Source organism: Heterocephalus glaber, unplaced genomic scaffold, assembly GCF_053883595.1.
Source record: "Heterocephalus glaber isolate CG9 unplaced genomic scaffold, H.glaber_assembly_v1.0 deba00001572, whole genome shotgun sequence".
Lineage (NCBI taxonomy): Eukaryota > Metazoa > Chordata > Mammalia > Rodentia > Bathyergidae > Heterocephalus > Heterocephalus glaber.
This window is the reverse complement of record NW_028258357.1, coordinates 24,150,265-24,167,422: the sequence shown is the minus strand read 5'-3', so window position 1 is coordinate 24,167,422 and position 17,158 is coordinate 24,150,265. Positions and strand designations below refer to the sequence as shown.

At 56.6% G+C, this 17,158-nt stretch overlaps 1 protein-coding gene across 5 annotated transcripts in view; it reads left to right on the top strand.

The window, feature by feature from the left end:
- Large1 (LARGE xylosyl- and glucuronyltransferase 1) overlaps positions 1-17,158 on the top strand; it is a 334,576-nt gene that overhangs the window by 87,107 nt on the left and 230,311 nt on the right. For all 5 annotated transcript variants that reach the window (XM_087192775.1, XM_021258337.2, XM_087192773.1 and 2 more), the window contains one exon: positions 9,674-9,858. In XM_087192775.1, coding sequence (XP_087048901.1) covers positions 9,753-9,858 — 106 coding nt within the window. In that variant the 5' untranslated portion in view covers positions 9,674-9,752. Of the gene's footprint in view, positions 1-9,673; positions 9,859-17,158 lie in introns of those variants that run through there.

The window sequence follows — 17,158 nt, the reverse complement described above, 5'->3', positions numbered from 1 at the left end:
TTGTGTAAGCATCAGAGTAAGTGATGTGTGTATAATATAAAGATTCGTTTTGTGCTAATTAGCATCTACATGTGTCTCAAAGCAGGAGAGACGTCTCTGCAGATAGAACACCGTGTTCTTTGAACTTTTCAACATATGCTTTAAGTTTGTATTAAAATATCTACACTCCATATGCCTGTGGATTTGGACTGGGAGATTCTTGGAGGTTTCTCCCTCTCTTAGCTTGAATGCGCTCAGATTGAAAGCTTCCCACACTAGCTCTTGAGTGAATTTGATGACGATGATGACGATAAAACCCATGTAGCGGAATGAGAAGTGAAGAGCTCAGATTCGAGACTTCATGCTGTCCTTTGCTCTCCGGGTAACTGTGGACTGATTGTTCCTTTGTTTGAGCCTTAGTTTTCCCATCCACATAACAGTGTCTATTGGAGAAGTCTTCCAGGTGTGAACGCAGGGGTCCTGGATCCAGCTGGCATTGCTTGCTTTTCTTTGTTTCAGTGTTCTGTATGAATATAGAATGAAATGAACATGTGTGCGTGCGCACGTCTGTGTGAAGCAGTGGCACTTTCTCGGGCACCTGACCAATAAGGACTAGTGAGAGACTGTATGTAAATCACTTAGCCAGTTTGGCAGGCCGGAAGTGCTGGACAGGCATCCTTTGTTAGGTGAGTGATGGGCGCCCTGGTAGACCAGTTGACGTTTGTCCTGTGGAATTTGTTCAATGAGTTGTCCCAAATGATCCCAGCTGGAAGCTTCATTGATCTTTGGACGGGCCTTGCAGATCCACGTTCTTTCCCTCTTTGTCTTCACTGAGCTTCTGGAACACTTCAGTGTGAAATTACAGATTTGGAAAACGAATGCTGTGAGAGGAGCAATTTACCTTATCCTGTTCTCTTCAAGTGCCTGGAAAATGAAAAAATGTCCAAACTAAGACAAATTTATTGGATACCAAAACCACCAGGCTATTGATTCTTAAAGCAGACAGCATGGTTATGAATCAGGTGATAAACATGGGAAGCATTTAGTCCGGCTTTGCAGGAACAGCTTGGTGTGTAATCACTGCTCTGGGCTGCACTGACAGCCTGCAGCTAATGAACTAGCACTTATTAACCAGTCAGTTGATGGCTGCGGCTGCCCGGTGTTGTGTCAGTGAGATGCATATGAACAATTGCGTATTATACAGCGGCCTGGGCTTGGGGTTTCATCTCTTAGCTTCCAGGGTGGTAGCTGAACATTCTCATCTGAAATAGGAGAGTGAGGATTGTTCCAGGCACTTGGGGCTGAGCACCAGTGCAGAGGGGCTTGGTGTCTCCACACAGACTCTGCAGGTAGGTGCAGGTGCTGGGTGTCGAGGTAGAGATGGTTTATGGAGCCCCATGTGTCACATAATTGGGACGCGATGCCCAGAGGCAGTGTCCGGCCAGGTCATGGAGTCACTTGCTGGCCGCATGTCCTGAAATCCAGCTTTATGCCCTTTCGGAGCTGGAGGGTACTCAGAGACGCTTTCACAGCCCTCCTGCCCGCCCAACAGCTGCCTCAGTCTGTGCTGCTGCTCTTTGGCAGTGGCTTCTGAGAACTGAGTATCTCTGCCCCTGCAGAACTGAAATGGCTCTTCCTAACTCAGCCTCCTGGGGATGTTCTTTCTTAATTTTCGGGATTGTGCAGGTAACAGTTGCAGTTTGCATTTCACCCCTCCCCACATTTGCATGTTGGATGTCACTCAGAGGTGCTGTTATTCAGAGACAGGGCTTCTGCGGATACAGGTTAGTCCGGATGAAGTCATCCTGGCTGTGCTTGAGCCTCTGATCCAGGATTGTAGCCAGACACCGGGTTGGCTAGTGGTCCGTTCCAGGTTCTTTTTGTCCAGTTCAAAGAACTGGACGGGACAAGAAGAGAATGTAAAGTTTAACATTTATTTGAAGGTAAAAGAAGAAAAAAGTGCTAGGAAGAAGTGCTGTGGAGAAAAGAGAAGAGAAAATATGCCCTGTGGGCCACTGCAAGAGCAGGAAGCCAGTGGCCCTGAGGCTTCTTTTGTATCCTCTGTCCAACCTCAGATCCCAGTAGACCCACACAGGGCTCCGTGCACGGAGCTGCTCTGTGCATGTTTCCCAGCTGTGATGGACATGTCTCTGTGATTGACAGGCCACGCCCAACTGTCCAGCCAGTTTGCCATGCCCTAGTCTCCTTCCTCAGTGTGACTGGGAGTCCTCATATCTGGACACAGGCTGGCACACGGGGCAATGTCATGTGAAGACTGGGGGCTGCTGGCACAAGCCAAGAAGCTGCCAGAAGCTAGGAGAGCAGCCTGGAATAGACCCTGCCCTGGCCCCTCAGGGAGAGCACCTTCTGCACACCACGATCCTGAGGCTCTTGGACTGCGACCCCAGTTGGCGGAACTTTGTTATGGGGGCCCAGAGCACTGGTGTAGTGGCCATCAAGCATCTCCCTGCCAGGAGAGTGTAATGAGCTCCAAGACGGGGCAAGGTGCAAAGTGGCACTGCTGCTTCCACTGCTGTGCAACTGGGTCTAGAAACTTAAAGTCACCTGCAGTCCTAAAGACAAAGCCTGTGTGTGGAGCCAGGGGATTCAATGAGAAAAGGCTTTCTTCTGACCCAAGTGGCCATGCCCAGATGTCCCCCACAGTCACAAGGAGGCCACATCCCCGAGGGGCCTGGTGTGAGGAGTGGATGAACGTGATGTGGTGTGCCCATGCCTCGTGCTGGGGTCTGCCACCCACGGGACTGTGGGCAAATGTGCTGGAGCATGGTGCGCCCCACAGGAGGCCACACACTGTATGGGTCCATGCGTGTCAGCTACCCCACACTGTGAGCCCATGCAACTGGAAAGCACACTCCGCTTCCCAGGGACGGGACGGGCACTGGGAGGACCGAGGGCTCTTGCTAGCACTGGTGGAATTGTTCTGGAACTGAAGATGGGGCAGCACAGCATCTCGAGTGCACTAAATGGTACTGGCCTGCGAGGTAAAATGATTCATTTTATGTTACTGAGTTTCATCTTCAGAAAAAGCTGTTCTTAATCACAGGCAGAGCTCAGAGGCCACAATCAGGGGAATATTCAGAAGGCTGAAGGGTTTGCCTGTTGCCCCACTGCTCGATCGAATTCCGCTTTCTTGGGCCAGAGCCCCCTTCGGTGTGCATGCTGACGGCTTTTAGTTTTTCTGGCTGGAAACAAATAAAGAGTTCTGTTGTCTGAGGGGGAATGTCCTTCCTGACTTGGTTTCTCCCTTGGCTTTGGGGTCTGGGAGGCTCACGTTTGCATTGTAGTCGTGACCGGAACTGGGTCACAGCTCAGCCCCAAACCAGGCCCTGGTGAAGGAGAAGCGCAGCCTTCAGCCCGAGACCAGTGGTGAGCACCCGAGCCTCACAGCACCGCCCATGGGGGTCATGTGGATGGGGTGTGCCCCCAGACAGGGGTGCGGCAGTAGGGGTGCCACCCCCGCCCTTCAGCTGGCTCCGGACCTGTGCTTCCTCCCCGGCCCAGTCCTCATTGCTCGCCTTTTTCCCAAACACAGATGCCATCGCCCACTCAGGAACTGTGCGTAGCCGCTCAGGGACTGCAGGGCCCAGCCCCAGTTCTCACTTAGCATCTGAGGTCCACTGGGTCCCGTGCCCTTGCCAGCCTCCTGCTGAAGTCCTCTGTGCCTCGTCCCTGCCCCGGGCACCCTGCGCTTTCTCCGGGTGGCCTCTCCTCCAGCCTCTGGAAGCTGCTGTAGTCTGGCTCAGCTGAGCCAGACCTGCTGAGAGCCCTGTCTTGCGTGTGTCTGTCTCCAGTCTGTCATTCACTCTCTGGGCCCTGGAGGGCAGAGACCGCTGTGTCCATCCCTAGCCGCAGCCCCAGGCTTCCCCTGGAAGAGAGAACACCCAGGCACATGTGGCACAGGTGCAGCAGTGGCATGGAAGTGGCTGCCTTCTTTGCATCATTTACCATCAGAGGTAGCTACACAGCCCCTCCGCAGCCTCAGTTGGAGGGACAGTAGACCCTGCAGCAATGGCAGGAGACCTCGCAGCACTGGGACACAAGAGCACCATGTGCAGCCCTTGTTAGAAGCCTGTGTTTGCTTAAGCAGAATGAAAATGTGAGGCTCGGCTGCTTGCATCATCCCTTGGCATAAAACTCCAAAGCACTAAGACCAAAACACTGCTGGGCAGCTTCAGGGGTGGCCTTGTGGATGTGGTTCAGGGCTGATTCTGCATGCAGAAGGGAAACAGAAAACCAGCCTTGCTGAGCGGAGCCTGACCCCAGAGAGCGTGGTCCTTGGGAGGACCCATTTGCACGTGTTTGACAGCACATTGCTGAAAAAGTGCCTGTCCAGAGGGGACGCTGCAGGTCACTTCTCTGAGCTCCTTTGTGACCCGGGTTGGCCCTGGTTCCCAGAGCCCCAAGACGACACTGGGTTCCTGCCTGATGACACAGGTATGCCGCAGCAGGTGTGATGCAACGAAAGGCTGGAATCCAGCCAACTGACTGGGATGTGGATCATTGAGTGCCCCGTGCCCAGGCCAAGGGGGTGACCGCAGTGAGCTTGGGCCCTCACCCTGTGAGCCTGCAAGGAGGGAGGGCCCTGCTGCTGAGCTGGTGTCTTGGACCCAGTTTCGTGGCCCCAGCCCCGCTGTGCAGCAGGGACAGTGTGAGCCCCAGGTTCGCTCCCTGGGTCGTGGCCAGTGTTTATGTACAGTGCCCAGGCCAGGTGCATTCTTCAGAGGAACACGGGACGCCGACCCAGGTGACAGCCTGGGCCATCACCCAGGGAGACGCCCAGGCCGGTGTGCTCTTCCCCGGGAGGAGAGTGCGGAGAGTGCCACCACACTGCACCGTGGACACCACAGGCCTTGCTGCGCCCGAGGGTGTCTGAGGCCACTCTCTGCCCGGGCACCGACTCTGGCGCTGTGCTAGACCTTGGGGAGTGCGTGAGGGCTGCGCCCAGGCTGCGGAGTGGACGTGTCAGCGGGGCGCGTGGGGAACCGAGAACCCGGGCACTGGAGCAGATGCAGCTGCCTGTCCTGGGGACCGGCCGATGGCCATGTGCACAGGGTCTGGGATGCGGGGTCCCTGGGGCCTGGGGAAGGGGCTGCTGTGGGCGGGTGGCTCCCTGGGAGCTGCAGAGCTGGTTCCCAGCCATGGGGAGACGGCACAGGGCTGGACCACGGAGGGAAGGGGGGCTCCACACCAGACCCTGAACCCTCAGGGTTTGCACTGGGAAGCAGGGGCCACAGGCAGGATGAGGCAAGGCCACTGTGTCAGTGTTGTAGGGGAGCGGCAGAGGCAGGGGCGTGAGTCCAGTGCGAGTCTGCCCACTGGAAATCAAAGCTGGCCTGAGGAACAGCCCGCTGTGGGCATCTGGTGCACAGGCCTGGAGGGCAAGTGTGGGCCCACTCGTCTGCAGCACAGGAAAGGAGCCCACGGAGGGCCGAGTGCTGCAGGGGAGGTGGCAGTAATCAGCTGGCATCTGGGCTGAACCAGAAAATCTAGACCTGGGTGAACTGTGAGCACAAAGGAGGGCCAGCGAATTGGGTCGTGATGGCAGTGAAACTGTGTGTGACGGCAGCCTTGCAGGCCACAGGAGGGGCAGGGCTGGGGTACTGACATGGACATCCTGGATGTCGTGCTGCTCTTGTCGTCACAAGCTCCAGAGGTGAGCCTTGCCCCTGTGAAGTGGCAGAGCTCTGAGTGAGCCTTTGTAATGACGAATCTGGGTGGAGGAAGCCCTGCATGTGAGGTGGGAGCTGAGTCTTCAGGAATGAGAGGAGGGACAAGGACAGGGAAGGACAGTGAGCCTGGAAGGAAAAGGCCCTGGGGTGGGGGCAGCCAAGGGCGGCAGCGTGCCCAGCCTTGTCGCCAGTGGGCGGGGAAGGGGCTGTGCTGGGGCAGCAGGGACCAGCCGGCTGCAGTGTTGCTGAGGGGCGAGGAGGAGGAACAGGAAGACAGCGTGGTCCTCGGAGCCACCGCTGCCTGCGGGTGCCTCTGAGGGGTCAGGAAGCTGCGTCTCTTTTTGTGGCTGTGTGGCCAGCGCGTGGCATCCCTGCCCTGGGCAGTGGTGTGGCGGGGCAGTTCCGTGTCCCCGGTCACTTTCAGCAGGGTCCTCATGGGTTGCCTGGGGTCTGGTCACGGGCGGACGCTGGCCCTGGTCCCCACTGTCTTCGGGCATTTCCTGTGCCTGTGCCCCTCTCCTAGACCCCGGCCCTCCGAGGCAGAGAGACAGGACAGTCTCTGGGGTGGCTTGAGGGCTGCCGAGAGACAGCCCTGGGTGAGACAGGCCGGTCACTGTCACCCAGCTCTGTTGGGCACGCAGATGCAGAGCCCATGCCTGTAATCCCCGCAGCTTGGTAGGGTGAGGCAGGAGGAGCAATTTAGCAAGACCCTGTCTCAAAATTTAAAAGGGGGGAGCCAGGGATGTAGCTCAGCGTGAGAGCCCTGGGTTCAGTCCCCAGTACTGTAATCCGTGGACAGATAGATAAATAGATGATAGGTAGGTAGGTAGATAGGCAGGCAGAGCTGCAGCCTGGCCAGAGGTCCTGTCGGTGACCAGCTGCCCCGCGCTGCAGTACTTCCTTCCCCACCACTCCTTCTCAAAGCCCCCACAGCCACCTGCGTTCAGAGCCCTCCCTCTCCTCCAGGGGAGCTCTTGTGGCTCTGCCTGCCAGGACCCACATCTGCGGCCTCGTCAGAGTCCCGAGTGACCCTGAGGATGGCCGTGTCATCTCCCAGACTTTGTTTGAATCCCAGAGATGTGGATTTCCTCCTCTGTGCAGTTCCCAGCGACAGCTCAACCTGAGCCCCCCGGACAGTCAGTTCTAACCCTGTGCCCATGAGTCCTTCCACGGCAGCAGCCCAAGTGTCTCCGGGTGAGGATGCTGCCCAGGTCAGCCTGGCACCTAGCAGAGAGACAGCCCGGGCGTAACTGCCCGGCCCACGGAGACCTTCTCGGTAGCCGATCACCCACAGAGGCATAACGACAGTCACACTCTTCAGCTTTTAAGTTATAAAAGCAGCGCATGCTTCTTATGAAACGTGGTGAAATACATATTTGCGTAACGTGAAAGTGTCCATGTCCTATACCAGTGTTAACTTTTGGCACGGAGCCTTTTTACACATCTGTGTGTACATGTACGTATGCATGAGGTGCGATTGAAAAATACAGTGACTGTTTAAATGAAGAAACGTATTCCAGTAAAAGACAGGTCACTGTCACTCCCCTCAGGACACTCCCCTCACTTTGAGCACACCTACCCCATGGTCCGTGCCCCTTCCTGCAGCAGCTCTGGAGTCCTCTTTCCTGAGGGTCTTTGCCTGCACTGTCCTGGTTGCCCCCAGGTCCTGAATAGATTCAAAATGTTTCTCTTCCCTGGTCATTTTGACTTTGGGGAAGAGCCAGAAATTGAGTGGTGTCAGATCCGGTGACTAAGGTGGGCGAGGGCTCAGCATCATGTTTTTACAAACTGACTTCCCATTGGATGGCGCTTGGCTGCAGCGGTCACTGCATTTTTGATCACACTTCTTGAAGACACTCAGGAAAGAGGATTCCAGAGCTGCTGCAGACAGTGGCGGGAACCAAGGGATGAGTGTGTTTGAGAGGGGGAGGGGAGTCTGGGGAAATCAACGGCAATGTGTCTTTTACTGTAATGATTTTTAAAAATGTAAACATTCAGCATGTATTTTGAGCTTACCTTATACCCGTATCTGTATTTGTATGTGCAGACAGAGACAGACAGTGATATATTTGCTGATCTACATAAATTTTATTACTTTGGATGGAAGGGTACCCGTAATTGATCTATACATTGAGGATTTTTTTTTTTTGAGACAAAGTCTCACTATTCCAGGCTGGCCTTGAACTCACAGCAGTTCTCCTGCCTTGGCCTCCTGAGTGCATTGACTCTTGCTTTTGTGTCTTAGCAGTGCATGGTAAGTTTTCTGGCTCCATCAGTGTGTGTCCCATCGGTGCAGACGGGAGGGCAGCTCAGGGGGAGGTGTGGCCCCCTGTTGGAGAGGCCCTGTTGGGGTGCACCCTGAGGAGCAGAGCTGGGTGGAGCTGGTGCCCCTAGCCAGGGTGTGCACAGTTGCTCGAGGTTGGGGTGAGTTCCAGCCCTCTCCCGCCCCTTCCCCCTGCCAGTTCCTGGGTTGAGGTCCTGGCGTGACTCCCGATAGCCGTCTTCTGTGAAGCGAGTCCTCGGCACACGCGGTGTCCCTGGGAAGTTTTTAGCTTCCAGGTTTAATTTCAGACACAGGGCTGATCACCAAAGACAAAGCCCTGTGTGCCCAGCGTGCGTGTGGAAATTCGCTTCCGCAGGTGGAAAGGGGAGAGGGGAAGTGTTTGAAAGAGCCATTTTCTCAGGTGTTATTTAGATATTACTAAGATGGATTCAGTCCCACCTCCCCCTGCGCCCGTCCAACGCCGGCTCCCCGGTGTAGGTGGTCACGCGAAGGCCACCCAGGGATGGCTGGGGGCAGCCGGGGGCCTGAGCCCTGGTCCACCCGCCAGCCCTCGAGAGTAGCAGGGCTGGTGTCCAGGCTGGAGGGGAAGCTTCACCTGGCAGACGGCCCTGAGGCAGCCACGTTGCTCTAAGGGATTTGGCTTCCTCATCTACACTGTCCAGCCCGGCAGTCTTGCATCTGTTAGCAAATCCGCCTGAGTGGCTGCAGAGCGAGGCCTGGTGCGGGCAGTGGGATTTGCTCGGTTAGGTGTTTCTTGCTGGCATCCAGCTGAGCAGCAGCTTCTGGGGCAGGCAGTGCCCTGTGTGCAGCGCTGGGTCCCATTGATTCACCCAGCAGACAGTGGGCGTGCAGGTGACAGGCGGGGGGCTGCGTCCTAGGGAATGTGGGAGACTGGATGGCCGGGGACCACCGACCGTGACCGGAGAGGGGCACACTGTGGGCGTGCGGCTCAGGACGGCTGTCACCTTGAGGGCTCTCCCCTGCTGGAGGCTCCCTGTGGCCTCAGGTGACACATCGTGGGCTCCACAGGTCTGTGCGGATCTCTTCTCTACCCCTACAAGGCAGCCCCGTCCTGGGCTACAGAGCGTCTCTGGGCTGGGTGCGGCTCCCTGCCCCTTCTCCTCCGTTCCCTGAGTAACTTCGTGGGTCCCAGCTTCTCCCGTGACCTCTGGTGCTGCGGTGAGGAGGCAGCCACTCCGCTGGCCCCTGTGGAGTCCTTCTGCTGCCCTTGGCTGAGGTCTCGCTCACGCAGGTGGACCCGTGTCCTGGCAGCCTCCCCTCAGTGTGCGCCTTCCGGCCACGCCCTCAACACAGCAACCTCCGCCCTCCTCAGCTCCGAGGCTCCGCGGCACCTTCATCAGCCCCATGCAGACCTCGGCCTTGGGGCTCTGTGCGGCCCGGCCTCCTCACTGCACTCCTCCGGGCCACCTGGCTCAGGGTCGGTGCCCACCAGGTGCTGACTGCACATGCCTGCTTGGAGCTCAAGTGTGTGCGTGCGTGCACCCCCCCAAGCGCCCCTTCTTGACCTGTGTGACCACCTGAGTTCCGATGGGCTCCGAGTGCAGTGTCACCTCCTGTCCCATGATCGCAGCATGGCAGGAAGTCAGGGCCTGAGTGCTGCCCTGGGGACTGGGGAGACCTCTCGAGCTGTTTCTCTCTGCAGGTGGCATCCGTGTCCAGTGCTGAGGACTCAGGCCTTGTCCTCTGCTCTTCCTTTCAGAAAGTATTATGAGGGAGGCCGAGGACTGCAGGCCCCGGACAGAGACGTGGCCCTGGGACTAGAGACCACTTCTGGGAGGATGCTGGGCGTCTGCAGGGGGAGGCGGAAGTTCCTGGCAGCCTCGCTCACCCTGCTGTGCATCCCGGCCCTCACCTGGATTTACCTGTTCGCTGGGAGCCTGGAAGGTAAGGATGGCCTGGGGCAGCGGGCAGGGGGCTGGTCCCAGGGAGTGACCCGCCTGGGGCACACGTTCTGGGGCAGTCAGCACTTCGAGAGGACAGAGAGGCGGCCGACGGGCGCGCAGGGTGGTGGCATGTGGCCAGGCAGGTCACAGTGTCCTTAACTGGAGGAGGCGGAGCCTGGCAGGGTCGCCCACCAGGTGTCCTGCTCGCGGCTCCCCCTGGGGTTAACGTGTTTGCACATCCACATCTTGAACCTATAGAGGAGCACGCAGATCGGAGGCCGTGGTCTCCTGGAGGACAGGCGGGACTCAGGACAGCCGTGTGCTGGTGTGCGCTGAGGTGGAGGAGGGCCCGGCCTGGGGAGAGTCCGGGTGGCAGCGGCAGGGCACGTGTCTTCCCCACCAGCAGCTGCAGAGTGGCGCTTTGCGCAGTGAATGTGGGCCCTGTCTCCGGGGCGGGAGGGCCAGGTTGACGCTCCTGCTGCTGTTTCTTCAGCCCACACTTGGATGGAAAAAATAGTGAAAGTTGGTCTCAAGGAAGTCACTGCTGTGGTTTTCAACGTTTGCTTTATGCATGACTTTGCTGGCAGCTCGAGGCTACCTTTTATTTTTTATTTTATTTATTTATTTACTTTTCGGTACTGGGATCGAACTCGGGTCCTTGTGCTTGGGAGGCAGGCAGGGGAACCACTGAGCTACATCCCCGGCCCAAGGCTCCCTTTTAATTCGGGGTTGGGCTTGGCTTTTGAGGTCTGCCTTGGGGTGGGGGACGGAGGCAAACAGTGGAGCTGAGCTCCTGCGTGGCAGGGCAGGGCGGCCTTACCCCCTTGAGCCTTCCTCTGCCCAGCTACGTGCACTAAGTCAGTGACAGCAAAGCTTGCAGAGTCGAGCGCCCCAACTGCAACCCAGAGCCCAATTATTTATTGCACAGCGCCAACACTGCAATTAAAGCCGAATACTGAGGTTTTAGTTTAGGAAAAACAGCTCTACATTAACATCTTGTGCCTTGAAAGAAAAACCCAGTAACAGTATGTCAGAAGGTCGCCACCCCTGCGCTGTGTGGTGCCAGGGAGAGGCTTGTGACGCTGCAGAGGCATCTGAGCCAGAGGGAGGGCAGGGCTTGACTCCGACAGTGGAGCAGGCTGGATGCAGGGAGAGGCTGGGGCCCCAGGTTTCGGAGGAAGACACGGAGCCCCCGGCAGTGCAACCACGCCAGGGTGATGGTGGTGAGAATGCTGGCAACGATGGTCATGCAATGCTGACAGCGCCGGCAGCTGGCATCAGAGCATTTCCGGGGCCGGCCCTGTCCTCGTGGCCCTGTGCAGTAGGGACAGCGTTACCCTGCCTCCCAGCCAGCGGCCAGACCCCGTGCTCCCATGCTGCAGTGCTGCCAGCCCAGTGTTAGATCAGACCGGGGCTTTCAGGGGTGCTGCCTAACCTTCCCGCAAGGGAGTTGTGAGATTTTCATTTGTGCTCAGCAGAGGCCTCCCAGAATGATGTTGGCAGGAAGGGAATCTGGTGGTTGGTGTAATTTGTATGAAGACAGTCGGGCTTCAGGCGGGGCTGAATCCGGGTGCCCATGGGCATTACTGTGGTCAGGTCTTTTGTTCTGCTTCTCTCTGCCGTGGTTTCCCTCTGGGTTGCTTTTCCAACATGACAGTGAGGTTGACGCTTCCACCACCCCAGCGGAGGAGGGCGGCTGCTTCTCCCCATGCCCGGGTTGCCTGTGGCTCCTGCTTGTGGGTACTCAGGCTGGTGAGGCGCTGTGCTCACCACTGTGCCTGGCTCCACTGGCCTTCGCGGAGCTGCCCACCTTTGGGTCCTGTAGTCACTGGGGCTCGAGCGGCTCTGCCTAGTGCCCGCTCTGGGTCACCCCTCTCTTGGCCACCGTGGGCCTCACTGAGGACAGGGTCCTTTCTGCCTGCGGCAGGGCTTCTGCGGGTGTGGAGTCCGGGGCTGGAAGAAGATGCTGCCTGGCCGGGGGCAAACTGTTGGCACGCATGTGGCGCTGAGATGACTCAGATCCTCAGTGCTGCAGAAGCCCCATGGCCTGGCGGGTGCGGGGGAGGCGGGCGCATCCCTGGACACCTCGTGTTGAGTGCACCCAGTGCCAGGTGTCCGGGCCAGGGCGGTGAGCGAGCGGAGGGTGTGGGCTGAGCTGATTCCAGCCGTGCTGAGCTTTGTCATCGGTGAGTCCTTGGTCACTGTTCATTTGGTTTCAGCAACCAAACTGCTGCTGAAGTGAACCAGACCAAGAGTCACCACAGCGCATCTCCACAGAGAGCAAAGGTCCCGACCTGCGGCCCTGCAGGAGCTCTGAGAGGCAGCTTCTCCTTTGGCGCTTCTCGGGGTCTTGGGGCGGCAGGGTGTGCTTCACCCAGCACAGCTTTCCGTGCACTGGCCAGTCCCCACCCCAGCACGTTGCGGGGGGTTTGTGACCTCGGCCTGGTGGGGCCGGAGTGGACAGTCTGCTGAGGTCTGGCATCCCCAGGGCGGGGCTCTGAGGCTGCTGTGAGGCAGTGAAGCGGATGTCCCTCCTGCTCGTGGCCCGGAGTCCATGAAGAAGGACGCGTGGCTGTAGGAACACAGATGCTAAGTGCAAGGCAAAGTGGAAAGTGTGCCATAAAGCTGCGCTGATTCTCTTTCTAATGGATCCCAGCTGCAGAGCTTTCCCAGCCTGTGCTTCACGGCTGTTCGCGCTGAGCTGGAGCGGAGCCGCCGGAGGGCTGGGCTGTGACGGCAGGGACAGTGGGCTGCAGCTGTCTGCGCCCTCACCTGCTGAGCAGAGCCGCCCGAGGGTCCCGCCTTCGGGGCGGTGGAGACCTCGGGGTTCTGCAGGCTGTGAGGTGGCGATCAAGAGGAGCCCTGCCTCCTGCGCGCCCACAGCGTCTTAGGGGTGACAGCACCTCCGCGGGTGCCTGTCCTGGAGGCGCCTCCGACTGGGGCTCCAAGCTCCTGGTCTGAACCCCGCTACGGACCTTGCACCCCGCCCGATTCACTCACCGCCAGCGGTGTTCTGGGAATCTTAAATGGAAAGTTGTGGCCGCAAACCTGCGGAGTGTCAGGTTGCCCTCTGTCCTGCCTGGCGTGGTGGCATGTGGCTCTGACGAGCTGTCCCATCCAGCGTGCCACCTGGCCTGCCCGACCCTGCTCAGCGGCAGCCCGGTCACCAGCCTGCCTGGCGCAGGGTGGTGGTGCCTCTGCTCAGCTGCCAGGATGCCTCTGAATAATGAACGGCCCCCAGCTGAAGGGCTTGATGCTGCCCGCTCTGATCGGCCAAGGGGAGCTGGGACAGCTTCAAGTGACAAAGCGAAAGAGCTCCACTTCAGGCCGAAAAAAGAGTCATGTGCTGAATTCTCCAGTGAGAACAAATCTGTCTCTGAAGTCCCCAAGAAGGCAGGGGACAGGAATGCTAGCTTTGCCACCACAATCACAGCCACCGTGGCGATCAGCACTTTGAGATGGAGACCTGTTCAGTGTGGGTAGCTGTGTGCACTTCTAGGCGTTCACTGGGAGTCTCACAGTGCTTCCCCTCGGATAAGGGGAATGCTGTTCCAGTTTCCTGTAACAGATCAGCACAGTGTTAGTGTCTTAAAACAGAAAAAAATCTAATTTTTTTCTAAAGGTGGGAAGTCCACACACAGTCTGTGTGGGCTGAAGTCAGGGTGTCGGCAGGGCTGGCTGGCTCCCTCCAGGGGTGCAGGAAAGACTCCGTCCTTTGGCCTTTGGAGCTTCTAGGGATGCCCAGTCCTCCCCTGCGGCTCCTGGGGTGTCCAAGGAGTTGCCTCCAAATCTCTCCCTGATCTGTGACCTGTATCTTGCTTCTGTGACCATGACTGTCCCCATGACAGGTGGCTGGTGACTGTGCTAACTGTGCTGCCTCCACCTGCTGAGCTGAACCCCACCTGCTGTGGTCCTCCCGCCTTTGCCGGAGGCATTCACAGGCTGTGGCACAGACTGGAACATCTATGGAGGGTGGTCCTGGGTCCTGCACACGCACAAAACAGATGGATTTGCTCACCCCGGTTCCTGCACACACATCTTGTTCCGCTCTGGGGTTTGGTGTCCTTTAATCTTAACTCGATAGACAAACATGGGCAGAGCTGACATTCCATGAAAGAGCTCCGTGCTCAGCAGTGTGGCTGTGAATGGTTCAGACAGCTCGAGCTCAAGGTTAGTGGTCTATTACTGGAGACGCCGCTGAACAAGTGGGCCAGAATGCCTGCCCTTGGGGATCCTGGTTCCAAGGTGGTTCCCTTAATGTTGATGTCATATCCCAGTTCAAAAGGCGGGGCACTGTTTTCTTCAGAGACCTACTGACAGTTGAGCAGGTCTATTAATTTTAAGCAAAAGATACATCGGTGTAATCACCTTGGAAAACACTTCGGTTTTACGAGGTGGAGCCATGCACGCCCATCGGCTCTGTTCTGGGTGTTCACCAGGCAGAAATGCGTGTGCAGCGTCCTGGGCTTGTGCGCCTGCGTTCACACCAGCAGTGCACACAGGAAGCTCCCGATATCATCCACGGCCGAGTGGGCGGACATAGAGGGTGGGATTTGTACAGCCAGTGCTGCAGGCCCGGAGCCAGGGCCTAGCGAAAGCAGGCAGGCAGACACGCACTGTGCTTTCTGCATGGCCACAGCTCGTGACATCCGCAGACAGCAGAGCTTAGCACAGGCCAGCACTGGGGAGCAGGTTTGCCCGGGGACTGCGGGGCATGGGAAGGCTTTGGGTGCTGCATGATGCTTTCATAAGTGTACCACTTTAAATTAACTCGGCTACAGTGGGCCTCGGTTCACAAACGCTTTTCTTTACAAACACTTTGGTTCACAAACAGAAGCGTTTGGTACAGTTTCTTTCTTTGCAAACTCTGCATCCAGTAACAAGGACCTCGGCCACCCTGCTCCCGCAAACACAAGCGTGAACATCTCTGCCAGAATCCAGAATCGTAGAACAAATTCAGTTCATGAACCGAGGTACCACTGTATTCCCTCATGATTTGTTCACTTTTCAGCACATTATTTCATGTTGTTAAAGCCTGTGCAAATCTAGATACTTAAGTGAGAAGCTGAATTTCAAGTGATTCTTTTAGTTTTTTGTATTTCAGATGAGAGGAATTTTATTAACCTTTGGGATTTATGAATCTGTGTCACTGTCAATTTGAACACTTTTTAAGCACAAGACTTTTCTTTTGGGATTGATGTTTAACACTTCTCTTTAACCCTGAGGTCTTTTCTCCTTCCTGATATATACCTCACCATTTGCATGGTATTTGCTCTATAAAAGTTTGATCACAGCATTGAATTTGAGATCTGAATTTGTTCATAAAATCCTGTGTCTGTATCCGTGTTTCCATCAGTTCAAAATGAGACCAGTCTTTCTACCAGACTCTAGCAACGACCTAGCTCTAACTAATATTTAGACAATATTATTGCTTGACATAGACTCCAAGCCCCATTTGATAATGAATGTTCCCATCTGCATTACTCAATAAACATGTGTTTGGAAAAAGAAAGAAAATTCCTATTACAGAAGGTTGATAAACCTGAAAAGGAAGTGCGCTATTAAGCTATAACCATAACAAACGATAGCAACAGCTTCCATCCATATCTCCTGTGTGGGGTGCAGGTGGGGCTCAGGGCAGGAAAGCTTGCCTGGCACACAGGAGGCCCTGGGTTTGACTGGGGGAGGGGAGAGAGGGAGGGAGGGAGGCCAGACAAACAAAACCCACCATTTACAACTTTGAAAAAGATTGGCTACATCTGCTGGCCTTTGTGTTGGGTTTGACCCGCCCACTGTTTTTACTAGTTTTGAATTCACTGGTAATGGTTAAATATTGGAAGATAATTCCTTTTTTAAGAACTGGAAAGATCTAGCAAGATCCGAAGCTCATTTCACCATAGCAGCACCCAGGGGCGGAGTCCTAGAGGTCCCTTTGCTCTGTGCAAATGCTCCTGTTGGTCCTCGTGTCCCCCCTGGCCACCCCACACTGTTGTTCGTGCAGAGAATTGAGCAGAAAGACCTGTGCTATCTGCTCTGGTCACTGTAGGCGTTGGCTGGCTCAATCAGCCAGAGTTTGCATCTTTTGGCTTGTCCTGTGCTTCGTGCTGGGCTCCGGGTTTTGCATGCATGATCTCATTACTCCGCATAAAGTTTCACACCTGCCGCATGCTGCAGATGAGGAGCCTGAGGCTCAGGATGTTGAGCTGTTTGATCAAGGCCGCCATGCTAGTGGGTGAGGGAGCCTGGCCTGTCTGAAGAGGCCCTGACACCGTAGTCCCAAGACCTTGCAGATACAGAAAGAGCCAGAGGTGTCCTGTCAAAGTCAGGGTGCTCACATTCTAGACAAGGACAGGACAGTCCCTGAGACAGGCAGCTGTTTTGGACAGGAGGCAAACCATATTCCTTGGCTAGCGGGATTATTATAAGCCAACAGAAGCAGAAAATTCCATCAGCCCTTTAATGCAATTTGCCTTTTGTTTCCAGCATAGACTCCCAGAGTGAGAACCAGGCAGACGTTAGGAATCATCGTGGCAGGCTTATGGCTAAGCAGATAAAGCCTCTGTCAGCCTTGCAGGACCTTGCACGGGGCAGGACTGAGGGCGGGGTGCATGTGTGCTGAGGACAGGCGACAAGGGACCTGGCCCTGCCAAAGGGAGTGTGATGGGAAGCCCGTGCATTTGCTCAGCATCCTCAGCGCCCCTCCTACTCCTGTAACTGAGGAACGATTTCCAGGAAGATGACCAGGTTGCCCCCGGGCCCGGAGGACTCCGTTTCACAGTGGGGAAAGGCGAGACCTGCAGGTCCCAGAGCCACTTCTGGCTGACGGCTCACTCCCCGCTGTGGTTCAGGCCTCCTTGTCATGCGCTTGGTGCTGCGGGAGCCGAGGCCAGGCTTCGAGGCCCATCGTGTCCACCTGCGTTTCCGGGTGTGTGCAGCAAGGGACACCGGGGCTCGCCCTGCTGTGGTCCTGCGTCGTGGATGCGGTGGTCACGTCGGAGGAGATTGAGTTGTGTTACCTAAGTGACCAGCTGCAGAACTTTACGGCATGACAGAAGAAGTGTCACTGCTGATATCAAGTTCCCTGGCTCCCCACAGAGCCTCTGAGCCGGCTCAGCACCCCTCGTTCTGAACCCAAGCCTGCCCTGAAATGCTGTGTGTCCTCAGCTGAGTCACTTACCCTCTCTTGGCCCACACTTCCTGCTCAGAACCAAGGTGCTGCTCCCTGCTGGACAGGCTTTGGTATAGACCGCCGGATGTCCTGGTGCCTGTCTGAAGACCCTCGCCACACAGGACCCCGGTAG